Genomic DNA, 18,726 nt, shown 5'->3' with positions numbered 1-18,726 from the left:
GAGCAGAAAGCTAAATGTAACTGAAAGTGAGTGAACTATGGGCACATACATGTTTCTATACTGGATGTAATGTATGAAGTGCACACGGGCCCCTGGGTCCAGAGGGAGGGAGCACACCGCACTCACCACACCCCTGTCCTGTTACTTACCTTTCCAGAGCCCCAAGGTGGAGCTTTAGTCAGGGCAAAAAAATGGCCACCGCGTATGCACAGTTAAGAATTTTGTCTTCAGAACATGGAGGGCGCCATGTTTCCGGAGACCTGTGCATGTGTGGTAGGTTTTGTTTTGGCACACTACTACTGCGCCATACAGAGGAAGGGTCCCACCCGTAGCCTGCAAACGGGCCCCCTACTCTGTGCTTCCAAATCAAAACGCATTTGTTTTACCTGTTTCTATGTTTTAATAATAGAGTTACACAGAATACTTTGATATCTGGACCCCACAGCATACTGTTCTATAAGGAAAGTGTTGTAATATATAATAAATGTGAAACTTTATTAAACAACCTATCTCAGCTTAATATTCCAAATGTTATTGACTTTGTGTTGGTTGATCTTTTTCATAGACTTGAAAAATGTATTTTATTCCTTTTTCTTCATGAACTCCCGATGGAACACCAGGGTATCTGCAATGGGACAAAATTAATATTTAAATGGAAGTAAACATTAATCTGCTACACTATTAAAATGTGATAATGTAAGCTGGTCGTATGTGGGCCGGTGCAGCCCTGACCATGTACCCGGTGATCCCTGATGATGCTAGTGACACACCTGATGAGGTCATAAATAGTGTAACACTACCCAGATATACGTTAGAGTGTTTTGATTGTGTTACACTATTTATTGTACAAAGGGACCGATTGTAATCTGTAAATCCCACTGTTTTATTATATGCTTTAGTGTCGCCAGCAACTGCTGGCAGCTAAAGTGATTCATGGGGGATTATAGCCGTACTGCTCAAATAAACTATAAAGTGTCAAGGCTTAACACATCTAACTATATGTAAGAATATACGGTACTTGTTTCCTAGCACGGCCACACCGATCAGAATCGCGCTCATCGGGGGTAAAATCGGGGCCATCGCGGGCATCGCGGCCGCTAAAAAAATCGGGTGCGATGGCCAGACGCGATGCCCGCGATTTCACCATAGAGAACAATGTTAAATGACTCAATTTACCCGCGATGACCACGATTTCCCATAGGAAACAATGTGAAATGGCTCAATTTAGCCAAATTATCATAGGGAACAATGGTAAATGGCCCAAAAACACCCCTGAACATTGAAATGTCCCCCCAAAAGTTATTGACGCCACCCCGCCATCAACGTGAACCCGAAGCGTGGCGAGCGCAGCGAGCCCGCGAGGGGCGGCGGTATGCGTCCTCCGACCTTTTCATGCCCTACTATCCACTAGGGCGTGGAGTGAGAATAGAATAGTGTGGCGAGCGCAGCGAGCGGACGCGGATACCTTCACAGTTATACGCATCCCCTCGCGGGCTTCCCAGGTGTCCATGGCGACGCGGACACCTGGGAAGCCCGCGAAGGGACGCGTTTACCTGTGAAGGTATCTGCGTCCCCTCACTGCGCTCGCCACACTATTCTATTCTCACTCCACGCCCTAGTGGATAGTAGGGCATGAAAAGGTCGGAGGACGCGTACTGCCGCCCCTCGCGGGCTCGCTGCGCTCGCCACGCTTCGGGTTCACGTTGATGGTGGGGTGGCGTCAACTACTTTTGGGGGGACATTTCAATGTTCAGGGGTGTTTTTGGCCCATTTACTATTGTTCCTATGCTGATTTGGGTAAATTGATCCATTTAACATTGTTTCCTATGGGAAATCATGGTCATCGCGGGTAAATTGAGGCATTTAACATTGTTCCCTATGGGGAAATCGGGGGCATCGCGTCTGGACCATTTAAGCATTTTTAGGTGCACACGACGCGACCGACCCGATTTTTCACTGTTTTCAATGCATTTCAATGGAAAAATCGGGGGCATCGCGTCGGTCGCGTCGCAGGCCACTCAAATTACCCCCGATGGACAAGATTTGTGGCCGTGCTAGGAAACAAGTACCGAATATACAAATAAACGGTTTAAAAATCATATGATGTGATTTCCTCCCCCCCCCCCCACCCCCCACATTCTGTCTCTCACAGTTGTTGTGTACCTATGATGGAAATGACAGACCTCTCTCATCTTTTTAAGTGGGTCACCCTGCACAATCGGCGGTTGTCCAAATACTGTGGGATAACGCCAGAAACGCCAGTTATCCCACAGCCCTAGTAAGGGTAGTGGACAGCATCAGGTACGAGTACCGGCATCAAACCCTCCCCCTGATGTTCCCAGCCATTGAGCTTAATTACTAAGCACTTAAGGAGGACGGGTGACCGTCCATTATTACTCTGCCAGGAGAAGTCGGTATCAGTGCCTGTCAGTTAGCCAGTGTATGATCTGAAAGCACTGCAGGTAGTCATATACCACAGTTGCCTGAAGATCCTGGCATAGACAATACTGCTACGAAGCATTGCACTATATTTAGACATAGACTGGCATTATACCGCTGGTGCAATACAAGCACCAATGGTGAGTGACGGTGAGCCGGATAATTGCAGGCTAAGGCCAATTTCCATGTGAGGGCCCGCAGTGGATTAACGCCAGCCACGCTAAGACGGTACATAGTACTGACCCCCACATATATCCCGGTAATATCTCTGGGTAACGGGAACTAGTCAGTTACGTGGCAATACAGTCTGTAGCGGCATTAATGTACCTGATAGTGGGCATTTTTCACTATCAAAGAGTTTTTTGACATATTAAAACAATGTGCCCGATAACATACTAAACACACTGACCAATTCAGACTACCTAAGTGTTTAGGAGAGAGCGATCTGCCTGCCACCTTCATTTTAATTATTTGTAATTTCCTACTATCGTTGTTTGTCGCCTCTATTTTTTAATACATTTCGCAGTATTTTATAATTGTCTATTAAAGGTTAGATTTTATTACTACTAGGTGCACTGATACTATAGGACATTCTTTCTCTTTTTGCTTCCTGATATCTCCCATTGTCCTGGGGTAGCACACCTCCGCTCAAAGAATTATTATTAATAAAAAAATTGTACTTGGGGGTCCTAATAATATTTGGTCTTGTGCGACTGACACCCTCCTTCTATGCTCCCAGGGGCGGATTGGCCTGGCGGGAAACCGGGACATTTCCCGGTCGGCCGGTCCTTAAGACCTCAGATCCGGCCGCTCTCCCTCCTGTCTGGGCCGCGGACCGCGTAATCGCGGCCACAGCGTTTTGCCCAGATCAAAGATGGCCGCGGGAGGGCTGCTGCGCATGCGCGTCCACAAGCAGCTCCTCCCGCGGTGCTTTGATAGTGTGCCCCTGATCCCCAGCAGCACTGCAGAGCCGGCCTATGGGGGAGCTGGTGAACGGTACTTTCTCCGGCTGCAGCAAGACGGTTTCCAAAAGGGGGCGTGGTCACGGGGGTCCGCGATTAGGCCACGCCCCCAAATTTGCCTGGCCCTGCTCTGCAGTAGCTGGTTGCTGTAAGGTCCACATCCAGAAGCCAGGTAATGTGTGTGTGCATGGACTGGGGACCACGTCACCACACTGTGTGATACTGTATATCTGTGTGTTGATATACAGCATGTGTGCTGACATGAAGGAGAGGGGCACGGCAGCAATTTCATACTGCCCACCCCCCCCCCCTCCTCCCCCCACCAAAAACACCCTTAAAAGTACCATTTTCATATATGTTGGATATTGAAAGTAATTACAATTATCCTAGCACTACAAGTCCCAGCATGACCAGTTTCTATTAGTATACAGATTTGAACATTCATGTATACCTACATGCTGAGGATCAGATAGCCTGTGGTCCTCTGGCAGCTGCTGATAGACTGCTGGTAGAAACTGACACGTCATGCTGGGACTTGTAGTACAAGGATAACTATCTATTATGTCCCTGGCAGTCTGCATGGCTTACTGCACTGCTTTGTCTTAATACGTGCGCAGCGTGGCCTCCCTGTTCACTCCCCGACCTCTCTGCACCTTCTCCGCCCTGTCCGGCTCTTCCTCCCTCCCACATCACACACATGTGCAGTCGATGGTGTCATGATGTCATCCGCGCTGCGCAACAGGAGGAAGGAAACCGCAAATCACCCCAGGCACAAACAGGGACCTCGGACAGGGCCGGGATTTTGATAGCATCAGTGGGACTCTGAGTTGGGTGGCGGTCAGCAGTCAGCCAAGAGTACCGCAGGCAGTGGCCAAATGTAATTTAGTTCTCCCCTAATCCAGCACCCAGGTCAAGTGACCCCCTTAGCTAGGGTTACCACCCGTCCGGGATTACTCCGGACAGTCCGGTAATTGAGACCGGAGTCCGGACGGGTGGCTGACCCGGACTATACAATGCTTCCCCGCCCGCCCCCCTGTCAGTGTGCGTCCATGTGCGCACCGCCCGCCCGCTCACGGCTCACCCGCTGTGCACTGTCCGGGACTCGAGAGATGTGCTGTGCTGCTATGCAATAATCATATATCCCGCTGGACCACTAGCCAATGGGCGCTTGCGGTCCAGCAGCCAATCAACTGGTAGCTGCTGGACCGCGAGCGCCCATTGGCTAGTGGTCCAGCAGCGGGAGATATGAATATTACATAGCAGCACAGCACGTCTCTCTCCCGTACATAGCGGGGGAGCCGTGAGCGGGTGGGCGGTGTGCACATGGACGCACACTGACAGGGGGAGGGGTCGTCGGTGTGTCAGCACAGGCAGGAGGGGGGGTTTGCACACGGACGCACACTGGGAGGAGGTGGGGGGGGGGGGGTGAGGTGAGCGGCCGGCTAACCATCGGCTGGCTAAGTATGGTGTACTCCCTCCCACCCCACTGCAGATACCCTCCCACCCTACTGCTCCCACCCTCCCTCCCTGCTGCACACTACCGCGGTGCATTGAATTGCAAATAGCGGTGGGGAGCCAGGAGTGGGCCACTGCACAGTTCTGTCCCCCTTGGCAACGAGCAAATTCAGTCCACCTTGGCATCGAGCATGAAGCCCCTTGGCATCGAGCATGAAGCCCCTGGCATTGAGCATGTAGGTAAGTGGCACTTATGTGTCAATTGTGTATGGTGTGTTATATAGTATGTCATGGGTATTGCGGAGTGTTATATAGTATGTCATGGGCATTGCGGAGTGTTATATAGTATGTCATGGGCATTGCAGAGTGTTATATAGTATGTTATGGGCATTGCGGAGTTTTATATAGTATGTCATAGGCATTGCGGAGTTTTATATAGTATGTCATGGACATTGCGGAGTTTTATATAGTATGTCATGGGCATTGCGGAGTTTTATATAGTATGTCATGGGCATTGCGGAGTGTTATATAGTATGTAATGGGCATTGCGGAGTGTTATATAGTATGTAATGGGCATTGCGGAGTGTTATATAGTATGTAATGGGCATTACGGTGTGTTATATAGTATTTCATGTGCATTGCAGAGTTTTATATAGTATGTCATGGGCATTGCGGTGTGTTATATAGTATGTCATGGGCATTGCGGAGTGTTACATAGTATGTCATGGGCATCATGTGTGGGCTTATGTGTAATCGGAATTACAAAGTTCGCTAAAATGTGCAATGGGCATTACGGTGTGTGGCATAACATGTAATGGCCATTATGGCGCGCACTGTCCATATTATCCCTCGTTTGCAAAAAATTTGTTGAGTCCTGGCATAATGTGTAATGGCCATAGCAGTATATGGAATAACATGTAATTGGCATCACGATGTGTGGCATAACTTGTAATGGCCATTAATGTGTGTGATATAACATGTAACTGGCATTATGGTATGCAAAATCAAGAATGAAATTGAAGCAAAGGTTTAAAAAAATCAACATAAGGCGGGGCTGGGGGCGGGTCAGTGGGTGTGTCAAGGGGTGGGCCAATGTCCGGGAATCTCTCAACAATAAGGTGGTAACCCTACCCTTAGCCCCCCCCTAGTTACGGCCCTGATAGGCCCTCTCCATCATGTCGGCACTAACACAAGGGTTAAGTGAGCTGGAACTGCATTCCGATTGGAGCCAGAACCGATTTATTTTATAACATGAACATGGATCAATGCATGCAGTGTAATGTGAATATGGGTCACTACATGCTGTGTAATGTCAATAGGAGTCCCTACGTGCTGTGTAATGTCATTATGGGTCCCTACATGCTGTGTAATGTGAATATGGGTCACTACGTGCAGTGTAATGTGAATATGGGTCACTATGTGATGTGTAATGTGAATATGGGTCACTGCGTGCTGTGTAATGTGTATATGGGTCACTGCTTGGTGTGTAATGTGAGTATGGGTCACTACGTGCTGTGTAATGTCATTATGGGTCCCTACATGCTGTGTAATGTGAATATGGGTCACTACGTGCAGTGTAATGTGAATATGGGTCACTACGTGCTGTGTAATGTAAATATGGGTCACTACGTGTTGTGTAATGTAAATATGGGTCACTACGTGTTGTATAATGTGACTATGGGTCACTACGTGCTGTGTAATGTAAATATGGGTCACTACGTGTTGTGTAATGTGACTATGGGTCACTACGTGCTGTGTAATGTAAATATGGGTCACTACGTGCTGTGTAATGTGACTATTGGTCACTACGTGCTATGTAATGTAAATATGGGTCACTACTTGCTGTGTAATGTAAATATGGGTCACTACACGCTGTGTAATGTGAATATGGGTCACTACATGATGTGTTATGTTAATATGGGTCCCTATGTGCTGTGTAATGTAAATATGGGTCACTACGTGCTGTGTAATGTGAATATGGGTCCCTATGTGCTGTGTAATGTAAATATGGCTCACTACGTCCTGTGTAATGTGAGTATGGGTCACTACGTGATGTGTAATTTCAATATGGGTCACTACTTGTGTAAGGTGAATAGGATTGGTCTACTCTAGCATAATAATTTGAACTGGGGGTAATACTCTGTGACGACACTAATTTCTTGTGATACTCTACCCTTTTTATTTGGTGTGCACCTTCAGCGTGCACTATTCCTTTATAACATTTTGGCGGTAGGGCACAGTTTATAATTTGTAGGGGGCACCGAACACACTAGCGCCAGCCCTTGGGGAGGGCGTTGGCAAGGAAAGTGAGTTCTACCACCTCTCCATGACCATTCAAGCCCTGCCGCTGGTGGTGGAGCCTAAATATGGGCAGTCATCCCTGTGCAGCAGCTCTTGCCTGTGGGCTCTCTTAAAGAGTAGGGCCCTAGGGTACTTACCCCCTATTCTCCCCCTTAATCTGGCACTGCTCCCACCCTAACCCTAAACCCCTCCAAGTGCTTAACCCTGCCTTTGCTGGGAGAATGTTTTGAAACATAGGTGAAACTAGCAGCAGGACTAGGGGGCACCAGCCAAAATTTTGCCTAGGTCACCCAATTGGCTAGGGTTGGATCTACCCAGCAGGCAATGCAGGAGTTTTTCACGCGGCCGAGAATCATCAACAACAGCATGGGCGGCACCTGGACAGCACAGCTGCATAATGAGGCGACTGCAGATGAGAGTTACATAACATTAAACTAATAATTAATATATGATGCAGCGCACCCTGGCTCTGTGTGGCTGGAAGCAGTGGTACAAATATATATTCCTCTCAAGTCGCCCCCTATTCCTCCTTCTCTCTAATCTCCCCCTGTTCCTCCTCCTTTCATGTCTGCCCATTTCTCTCCCTCTCTTACATCTCCCCCTGTCCTCTCCTCCGCTCACATCTCCCCCTGTCCTCTCTTCCTCTCACATCTCCCCTTGTTTCTCTCCCTCTTTCATCTCCACGTTTCTCTCCTCTCAAATCTCCCTGTTCCTCTCCTCCCACGTCTCCCCATTCCTCTCCTCCTCTCACATCTTCCTCTATTACTTTTACATCTCCTCCTCTCACGTCTTCCCCGTTCCTCCTTTTACCTCTACCCCTGATCCACCTACTTTCACGTCTCCCACTGTTCCTTCTCTCATGTCTCACCCTCTTATGTCTCCCTGTTTCCCCTCTCAAGGCTCTCCTCCTTTCACATCTTCCCCTGTTCCTCTCCTACTCTCATGCCTCCCTCTGTTACTCTCATGCCTCCCTCTGTTACTCTCATGTCTCCCCCTGTTCATCTCCTCCTCTCAGGTCTCTCCCTGTTTCTTCTCCTCTCTCATCTCTCCCTGTTCCTCATCTGAAGTGTCTCCGTTCCGCCTCTCACGTCTCTACCTGTTCCTCCTCCTTTTAAGTCTCCCCCTTAAGGGAGCTGTTGCTTTTGATAAGGGGTTCCCTGCCTTTCCCGCATTAAAAGACTCCACCCTCTTCATTGACTCCACCCCTTTTGTAGGGCTGCTTTTAGAAATTTCCCGGGCTGGTTTTTCATCCCAATCCGCCCCTGTATGCTCCTAGTTCAAAAGAACCAAGATGCCCTGTCTAGGAAACTAGTAAGACCACAAGGACATCTGACGGACATCTGACCCCTTTGAGGAGAGCAAGGTGCATCCCCACTCGTGGAGAAGCAAAAGGGCGATGTGCGGTGAAACCGGATTAGTTTCACAAGGGAATGTAGTATTTCCCTGGTCACACCCTCCCTTTAGAGGGTTAAAGAGAAACCATCTAGCCTCAGAGATAGTGCTATGTAGCAAGGTAAGAGAGACTGGTCCAGTGCAAAGCCAGGATGGGGACTCTGAGGTATGGTCGAGGGAGAGAAGGGTGGGCTCTCAACCACACGGCTCAGGTCCAGGCTTTAGGATCTTCACAGCTAAAGCTGGGAATTGCAGTGATTGCACTGGCAGGGAATAAAACCCTGCTCAGCCTGCTGCTCAGGGCACTGATGCCAAAAAGTGGCCAGTTTGTAGGCCCCAAGTATTGTAGCACCAGGAACTTGGACTGTCAGTGCCAGAAGGCACTGAGACACCATGCGAATACGGAGTCCTGGTTGGAAAATGTATTTCTTTTGTTTTTTATGTGAAGGTTGTTTGCTGTGACGTTTGTTTATATATATATATATATATATATATATATATATATATATATATATATATACACACACACACACACCATATTTGCATTGCCTTTTACTTCCAGGCAACTGGGATGAACGTATGCCTCTGCCAGTAGCTAAAATATAGCTAATAACAGCTTTTCTTTGCAAACCAATGCATTTCTGTGACTAGACTTACCATGTGAAATATAAGCACTGTAACAAATTGCTTCTTCATAACATTTTTTATTTTTTATTTTATTTGCATTTAATGTTGGTCAGGCTGTTTTATGCCCCATGTCCATTGCTGATCCACCCTTTCACTATTTATGCTACTGTACATATCCTGAATAAAGAGTGCTATTACTATGCAGACTAGCTGCTAAATTACTATAACAAATGATGTACTGTAAATAGTCAATCTGCGTATATAACCAGCCTTGGGCCCTGTTGGTACTGTAACTATAATGAAGTAGTTTCCATATAAACTTGAATATTGTGTAATCAGCTGTATAGATCCAAGGGAACTGGGCAAAACATGGTAGATCTCTAGGAATAAATTCTACTAATTATATTCAGTATAAACATAATTTAATTTTTACAGCCATTTATCATAACATAGAGGCCAAACCACTCCAGCGTTAACTAAAACAAATTATCATCAAATAACTAATATAACTTAAACATAATAAATCTTCCCCAGATATATTACTTATTGATTATGGTTTGGCTCTAATTATAAAAGATTAAAGCACCGCTTTCCTATCACTATTAAAGAGATATTGCATCAGATTAGGAGCCTGATTCTGAGACGCAATCAGTGGCGGCTACAGCACAGTTCACAGTTCAAAATTCAAATAAGGGAGCCACACCCACTACCTGTGAGTGAGTTTGGAATGGCTGTTGGAATTGCTCCCCTATTTGAGTCTTGAACAGTTCTGCTGTCCCACCTCTGGATCCGCCACTGGATGCAATAAAAGCCAACAGAATTGCTGAAAACCCCACAGAACATGCGTTACACAAAGGTGCTGCTGCAATCTGGGCAGACAGTATCAGAATTCTTGTAGAAAAGTGACAGAAGTTTCTGGGCAGGGACTGGGAGGTGGCTAGCAGTGAACTAAAAAAAGGGATTTTTGTAAGAACTTACCGTTCGAATCCCTTTCTCTGATATGGTCCTGGTGACACAGCTCAACACTGGGATGTAGGAGGGTCCGAAGGAGCCAGGCACCTATCCTAAAGCTTTAGAGGGTAGGCTCCTCCCCTACTGCATCCCTGGACTCTTCAGTTCAATCTTTCAAAGCCACTGGAATACATTAACTCAGTACAAACGCCTGCACATATTATATGCACATTTTATACCAGAAAAACTGTTAACTTTTAACCATTTTAACATGAACATCATGAAACTTCTGGCATACTTACTGAGCGTAAGGGAGGGATCGCTGTGTCACCAGGACCATATCAGAGAAAGGGATTCGAACGGTAAGTTCTTACAAAAATCCCTTTTTCTCTTTCAATGGTCCTGGTGACACAGCTCAACACTGGGACGTTCCAGAGCCGGTCCTTTGGGAGGGTACGCTCAGGTCTGCAGCTCTCAGCACTGCTCGCCCGAATGATGCGTCCTCCGACGCGAACTCATGGAATCTATAGAATTTGGCAAATGTGTGAACAGATGACCAAGTGGCAGCTCTGCAAACCTGCTCAGCTGTGGCCCCATGTCGGACCGCCCAAGAGGTGGCAACTGACCTGGTGGTATGCGCATTTATTCTGGCCGGTACAGGCCTACCCACTTTGGTGTATGCAAAGGCTATCACAGAACGCAACCACCTAGCAATGGTCTGCTTAGATGCAGGCCAACCAATTTTATGTACGTCATACAGTACCAATAAAGTGTCAGTTTTCCTAACACTCTTCACTCTGTCCACATATATGCGTAAGGCACGCACAACATCCAAAGTCTTCAACTTGTCCCTTTTCTTGGAACCCTCTGGGGGTTGAAACACAGGTAGAACTATCTCCTGATTTAAATGGAAGGCAGAGACTACCTTCGGTAAAAATTGCGGCACTGTTCTCAGAACAGCCCTGTCATCGTGAAAAATTAAGAAGGGAGATTTGCATGACAATGCTCCCAGCTCTGACACCCTCTTAGCAGATGCTACTGCTAACAAAAACACTAGCTTCCACGTGAGGAACTTAAAGTCAGCCGACCTTAAAGGCTCAAAAGGTGCCTTCTGAAGGCAATCCAAAACCAGTGACAGATCCCAAGGTGCTACTGGTTGCTTGTAAGGGGGTTTCAGTCTGGATACCCCTTGTAAAAAGGTTTGAATCTCCGGTAAAATAGCAATTTTCTTTTGAAAATAGATGGACAAGGCCGAAATCTGCACCTTCAACGACTGAAGGCTTAGGCCCGAAGAAAATCCATCTTGTAGAAAATCCAACATTTTTGATAATTTGAAGTGAGATGTGTGAGCTTTTTGCCTCTCACACCATCTAATATAAGTCTTCCAGACTCTATAATAATTTGCCGAAGAAACAGCCTTTCTGGCTTTTATCATAGTCTGCACTACTGCGTCAGAAAATCCTTTCTTTTTTTAAAATGGCGGTTTCAATAACCAAGCCGTCAAAATCAATCGATCGGAATCCAGGTGATTGAATGGGCCTTGTCTTAACAGGTCTGGTCTCAGAGGTAGACGCCATGAATCCACTGATAACCTCTGAAGCCTCGAGTACCAAGACCTCCTTGGCCAATCTGGGGCCACAAGGATCACCGGAACCTTCTGGTCCTGTATCCTCTTCAACAATCTCGCTAACATTGGAATTGGAGGGAATGCATAAAGAAGGTCTCCCTGCCAATGAGTAGTCATGGCATCCACTGCCTCTGCTAGCGGATCTCTCGTTCTGGCATAGAACCTGGGCACCTGATGGTTGAACCTGGATGCCATTAGGTCCAAATCCGGAGTTCCCCACATTGCTGTGATCTGGTGAAACACCTGAGGATGTAGGCTCCATTCTCCTTCCTTGAGCTCCTCCCTGCTCAGGAAGTCTGCTTCTATATTCTCCACTCCTGGAATGAATATAGCCGATATGGCAGGAACATTCTGTTCCGCCCATAGGAAGATTCTGGACACCTCCCACATGGCCAATCTGCTGCGTGTACCTCCCTGGTGATTCAGATACGCCACAGCTGTGGCATTGTCGGTCTGAATCCTCAAGGGGAGGTTCCTTAACCTGTCTTCCGCTAAGGAGATCACTTTCCAGACAGCTCTCAGCTCCAAGATGTTGATTGGTAACACTGATTCGTCTGCCGTCCACAGGCCCTGCAGCCTGAGATCCAGGGCTACTGCCCCCCAGCCCCTGAGACTGGCATCGGTAGTTACTACCAACCAGTCCCAGGTCTGTAATGACCGACCCCATTGAAGGGAATCTACCTCTGTCCACCATTTCAAGGAGTCCCGAGTGTCCGCAGACAGCACTATCAACTCCGTCTTCATGGACAAAGTGTTTCCTGACCAGGCTGACAAAATGTTCCATTGGAATACTCGTGAGTGGAACCTGGCAAATTGAAGCGTTTCGAATGACGCCACCATCTTCCCCAGGAGTTTGAGGCACCTCCATACTGACAAGCTCGGAGCTCTGAGAATCTCCTGAACTAGGGTGACCAAGTCCCTGGCCTTTATCTCCGGGAGAAATACCCGATGGAGATGGGTATCCAGTATGACTCCCAAGAACTGGATCCTCTGTGATGGTACCAACTGAGATTTTTGTAAGTTTAAAATCCAGCCGTGAGCCTGCAAAAAACTGATGGCCTCTCTCAAGTGACTTTGCAGTAGGATTGCTGACTCCGCCTTGAACAGGAGATCGTCCAAATAGGGTATTACTGTGATTCCCCTGAGTCTCAGCACTGCCGCCATCACAGACATTATTTTTGTAAATACCCTTGGTGCGGTTGCTAGCCCAAAGGGTAACGCCCGGAACTGTAAATGCAGTTCTCCTATGGCAAATCTCAATAGCGTCTGATGTTCCGGGTGAATAGGAACGTGCAGATATGCGTCCTGGACATCCATGGACGCCAAAAATTCTCCCTGGTCCAGACTCAGGAGTACTGACCGTAGGGACTCCATTTTGAAATGGTCTACCCATAGGTGAACATTTAAGGACTTCAAATTTAGTATTGGTCTGAAAGACCCGTCTGGTTTGGGCACCAGGAACAGCGTGGAGTAAAATCCTTTCTTCCACTCTGCCCTGGGAACCGGAATTACCACCCCTTTTTCCAAAAGGGAATGAGCCGCTCTCATAAGAGCTGTGCGCAGGAGCGCCTGCTTTGGTATGGGTGTGGGGATGAACCTCTTCGGAGGGCGCCCTCTGAAAGGGATTTTGTAACCCTGGGTAATAATCTCTAAGACCCAGGTATCCTGGTCTAGAGAAGCCCAAGCGTCCCTGAAGTGTGAGAGACGCCCCCCCACCTTTATCCCTGCCGGGCATATCCCCAGGCAGTCATGCGGAGGGTTTATCCTCTCCTTTAGAGGCAGGCTTCTTATGGAAAGAGCCAAACTTGGACCTTTGAGATTTGCCCCTGGAGGTCTGAAACCTTCCCCTGAACGACTGTCCCCGAAAGGACGCACCACCTCTAGGGGAGGGCCGAAAGGACGGCCTAAAAGCAGCGAATCTGGATGACTGCTTTGTTGAGGAGGCCGGCAGAAACGTACTCTTGCCGCCTGTGGCTTGTTTTATAATCTCCTCAAGTTCAGAACCAAAAAGTAACTTTCCCTTGAAAGCTAACAATTCTAGGGCCTTTTTGGACTCATTGTCCGCTTCCCAGGCCTTAAGCCAGAGTACTCTCCTGGCATTAATAGAGACTGTGGACACTCTGGTAGCCATTTTAAGAGCTTCCTCCTCTGCTTCCACCGCATATTCTGCCGCGGCCTTAATCTTTTCTGCTACCAGCAAAGCGCCAGGGTCAGCCTGCAGCATGGTGCATAACTCACCAGCCCACTCTATAATGGCCTTAGAGACCCAGGCTGAAGCAATAAGGGGGCGCAGGGTAAACCCCACCCCTTCAAAAATAGCTTTGAGGTTTCCCTCGAGCTTTTTATCCACAGAATCTTTAAACGCTGCACCACCCTGTACAGGCAATACTGTAGCTTTTGATAAACGTGCCACAGAAGCATCCACAACAGGCACTTTTTCCCAGAGTTCAGAATGAGACTCCGGCATGGGGTACAGACTAAGGAATCTTTTAGGCATCTGAAGCCTCTTATCTGGGGTTTTCCAAGCCCCTTCCAATAGTTCCTGTAACCCCTCATCTGAGAGAAAAGTAACAGCCTCCTTCCGCTGTCGCTTAAAAACACCCTTAACAGGGGTCTTATCCTCAACAGACAGTTTTAACGCCTGCTTAACAGCTACAATGAGATCCTCTATACCTGCAGCAGAGGTCTCTTCAAAATCATCACCCTGGTCCCAGGGTGTGTCAGCATACTCTCCTTCCTCCTCCTCTAACACATTAGGTATAGCATAAGACCTTTTAGGGGTCCCTGCAACATCATCCATTTTGTCCAGTATTTCACTGAATCTGTTGATCCCTTTTGCAGTATCCTGCATCACCTGAATAAGCGCAGGATCTGCCTGGGTAAGAGGCAAGGAGCCAGACGACTGCTGAGATGATGGCATAGGTCTCTGTGATTCTACCAGCACATCACTCTGCCTGTCCAGAAGCTGCACCAAAGCGTTTACAGACCTGCCTAGGGCACTGGCCCACGCAGGTTCACTCTGCTCTGCCCTATGGTGTTCACTGCCCATGGGTCTCACATCAGCGCAAGTAATGCATAAGCCCCCCTTGGCCATCTGCTCAGGGACAAACTTTTGTGTGCAAACATTGCACGCGCTCAGTGCACTAAGGGCTCCCTCCCCCAAAACCACAGCCTGATGCTCAGACATGATGCCAGTGAAAAATATATATATATCTCAATATACACAGTGCAAACAATTGTACAAGCGCTTATACAAAGTCAATGCACCCAGTCACTTAGCTGTCTGTAGGTTTCAACTGCGGGGAAGCGATGCCCAGGAAATCCAAGTCACTCTGCCAGGATCAATTAGCCAGCTCAGCTCCGCTGCAAGCGTTCTGAAAGGCGCCAAAGTCAGAGTGAAGGAAGAGACCAAAAGTCCCTGCTGCTGCGGGGTCCGTGACCTCTTGGCGCCAACCACCCCCAGCTAGCCGCTCCTTAGGTAGGATTTCCTTGTTCCAGTGTCTCCCCCTCAAATGGGGACCACTTGGAACATGCCTGTCACAGCGCTGCTGTCCTCTCAGTCAGGAGCTCAGCGTGTAAGCTCCGCATAAAATGGCCGCCGCCATCACGGAGCGCCTGTCCCCCATGATCCCCACCTAAACGTGGAGCCGGTTTCAGGCTACTCCGGAGCCCAGGCAGCCTCTTAATAGAGGCTATGAGCGCAGCACAGGGAGACCAGACAGTGTCTACCCTGTGCACAGATAGCTGACAGGACGCGCTTCTGTCAGCTCCTGCTGCGCCAGCAGTGTGAGGATTCACTATGAAAATCCTCACACTGTGCCTACCTAGCTAGGGTAACAGTTAATAAAATAATAAAAATCCCCTAACTACTCTATTTCTTCGGCTGCTCCGCAGCCCTTTAGAATAGCACCCACTCCAGTGGGCACCTAACACGAACTGGAGAGTCCAGGGATGCAGTAGGGGAGGAGCCTACCCTCTAAAGCTTTAGGATAGGTGCCTGGCTCCTTCGGACCCTCCTACATCCCAGTGTTGAGCTGTGTCACCAGGACCATTGAAAGAGAAAATGGCTTATTCAGTGGGTGTGTCATGGGAGTGCCATGGGTATGTCACTGCAAGTGGCTGCATTCACAGAAGCACAGCTACAGACATGGAGGCCATGGTCAGATTGAGAAATGCAAGATGCCATGGTGCAACCAATGGTGCTGCATAAGGAGGCACTAATTGGTATTATTACAGAAAGCATGGGCACTTAAAGTGGGCATCACCTTCAGCCGCACAGAGGGGGAGAGTTTGTTGCTGCCGGTATGCAAACTCTGATTGGCTCACCAAACAGTGCTGCATTTTAATTGTTTGCCAGTGTCTGGAGGTGAAGGAGAAGCCTGCGCTCCGAGAGCAGTGGGCTTCAGCAGGGGCAGCTCAGCGGAGACAGTCAGGGGTGCAGTAGGCGCAATGAGTGGCCGGGCCATTTATTCTCCGTCAGAGTAGCCAGGCCCGGTACAACTGTGCTCGCAGCACCCCCTTGATGTAAATGTGTGTCCAGCAATTGCTGATTACTGAGGCCATGCAATACTGCAGCCGGGGCATTTGATAGGAATTATCAGCAGGAAAAAAAGAGCTGAATTAACTTTGGAGTACAAAATGATTATTTTGGTAAGCATAGACAATAATACTGTAACAGTCAGTCTGCTTGAGGAGAGCTGATGGAATGAGGGGACTATGACTTATAATAAACAATTTCATTTTAATGCCATCTATCATAGTATAGCGGCCGGACCACTCCAGTGCTAAGTCAAGCACATTATCATCAGATAACTGTAATATAACTTAAACATAATAAATCTTCCACAGATATATTACTTATTGATTATGGTCTAAATAATGAAAGATTAATGCACCGCTTTCCTATGAGACATATCTCTAAGAATATTTAGATCCCATTGGCAAAGTTCTTGATCAGATTATTACTTTCTTTAAAATTATAGCAAGAATGTGATTGGTTGGTGTAGACCAGTGGTCCTCAAAGCTGTCACCATCCAGGTAACTAAACACTTATTCTCACCTTTAAAGTGTCTCTCTAGACTGTCACTGTGCTCCAGGCCTGCATATCATCAGTGCTGTTTGCATGCAGTCCATAGCACAGCTTCCCCACAGTCTCTCCAAAGGTCACCTGGTGCTGCTGATGCTGCATATCTCTGCAGTCTTCTCTGATTCCATTCACAGCTTGCTGCGGCTTTCCTCATGGCCACCATTGCAGTAAGCCGCAGCCATGCTGCAAACATACACATTTTCCCTCCATAACCAAACATTGGCGCGGCCATCTTTGCCAGTATCACCTGAGCTTTCCCAGCCAATCCACACCAGCCAGCTTCCTGGATAATTGGTCAACCAATCCCTGCTTCTCAGCAGGTATAAGTTTCCTGAATCAATGCTTCCTGATTGTCAGTGCTTCAATTGTCTAACCTTGTGTTGGATGGTTCTGTTTCCACTGGTTGTTTGCTCCAGGATTCCAGCACCTGTGTCCGCATTCCTCCTTAAAGAGACCTGCACCTATTTCCTACCTGAGGTGCCGCCTGACCTCCTTTGATGTCCCAGCATCACCCACAGCTTCAAGTACATTGATTCTTCAACTCCTCACCATAGATTGTCCATCCGACATCGATTCTTCAACGCCTCACCACCGATTGTCCATCCGACATCGATTCTTCAACTCCTCCCCATTGGTCCACAGCTCTATCATCGTTTGTTCGTCTCAACATTGATTCTTCAGTTTAATCATCTCCTCTTCAGTTCATCACTCCAGCATCGAAAAATTGTTAAACATCCACTCTACACACTCTGGTCAGTACAACTAAAATCATAGTGCAATTCTCTGAACTGTCACCATCGATGCTTTAACCCCTTCCTGACGCAGCCAGTTTTTGCCTTCCTGACAGAGCCATTTTTTTCAAATCTGACATGTATCACTTAAGTGGGTATAACTTTTTTTTGCTTTTACTTATCCCAGTGATTTTGAGATTGTTTTCCCGTGACACATTGTACTTTAAATTAGTGGTGAAATTTGGTCGATACAGGTTTTTTTTTGGGGGGGGGGGGGGGGGGAAATACCTAAGTGTCGTGAAAAAAATGGATCATTTTGCTATTTGCAAAATGTTCCATTTTCTGCTTGTGAGACAAATAATCATATCACTCAAAATAGTTAATAACTAACAAAGACCATATCTATTCTTTATTTTTAAATCATTATTTAAACCGCCTTTATTTTTTTGGGACGCTAGGGGGCAGCAGAGTCTAAATTTTACACTACATGCATTTCAACGCTACTTTTGGCTATTCACTTTTTAACAGCCAATAGCAGCGATCGCCCAAGACGGGAGGCATCGCTGCCCCCCCTGGGCAATGAGGGAGGATGTCTGCTGTCAGGGACAGCAGACATTGTCCCTCTGCCACCTCGCCTCGAGACGGGGTGGCAATTTAAAGTCATGACGTATATATACGTCATGTGTCGGGAAGTACTTCCCGGCCATGACGTATATATACGTCAAATGTCGGGAAGGGGTTAATCATCATTTTCATCATCTCCACCCCTGAGTGTCGAGTCATATTGCGTTTGAGACTGTACTTCTTGTGTTATTTGTGTGGATATATTTGCTCATTGAAAGATTGCCGCTGTCATCATCTTGCATGCTTTAATAAAGACTTTATACTTTTACATACCCTGATCTCGCCTTCGGTCTCTCCTTCACATGGTAGTAGATGTCTAAAAACCCTTTACAGGCTCCCAGGTTTATTCATACACATGCCTTTACCCCTGGGTCAGCCTCAACCCCCAGACGTAACTAAAGCACACCAATAGTCCAGGTTTTATTGCTATCCCTGCATTTTTTTCAAATGGTTTAATCAAGCTGAATGAGGTACAAATGAAGTCACCTGTGCCTAAGCCTGGATAAACATACAACCTGGACTATTGGTGTG

At 47.5% G+C, this 18,726-nt stretch overlaps 1 protein-coding gene across 4 annotated transcripts in view; it reads right to left on the bottom strand.

Annotated features, from left to right (window-relative positions):
• Positions 1-476: 476 nt before the first annotated feature.
• Positions 477-18,726, bottom strand: part of LOC146073998 (dihydrofolate reductase-like) — a 58,897-nt gene continuing 40,647 nt past the window's right edge. For all 4 annotated transcript variants that reach the window (XM_083181654.1, XM_083181653.1, XM_083181655.1 and 1 more), the window contains one exon: positions 477-625. In XM_083181654.1, coding sequence (XP_083037780.1) covers positions 532-625 — 94 coding nt within the window. In that variant the 3' untranslated portion in view covers positions 477-531. The remainder of the gene's footprint in view (positions 626-18,726) is intronic.

Source organism: Crinia signifera, chromosome 4 (genome assembly GCF_055691185.1).
Source record: "Crinia signifera chromosome 4, ASM5569118v1, whole genome shotgun sequence".
Classification (NCBI taxonomy): Eukaryota; Metazoa; Chordata; class Amphibia; order Anura; family Myobatrachidae; genus Crinia; species Crinia signifera.
This window is presented reverse-complemented; position numbering and strand designations above follow the sequence as displayed.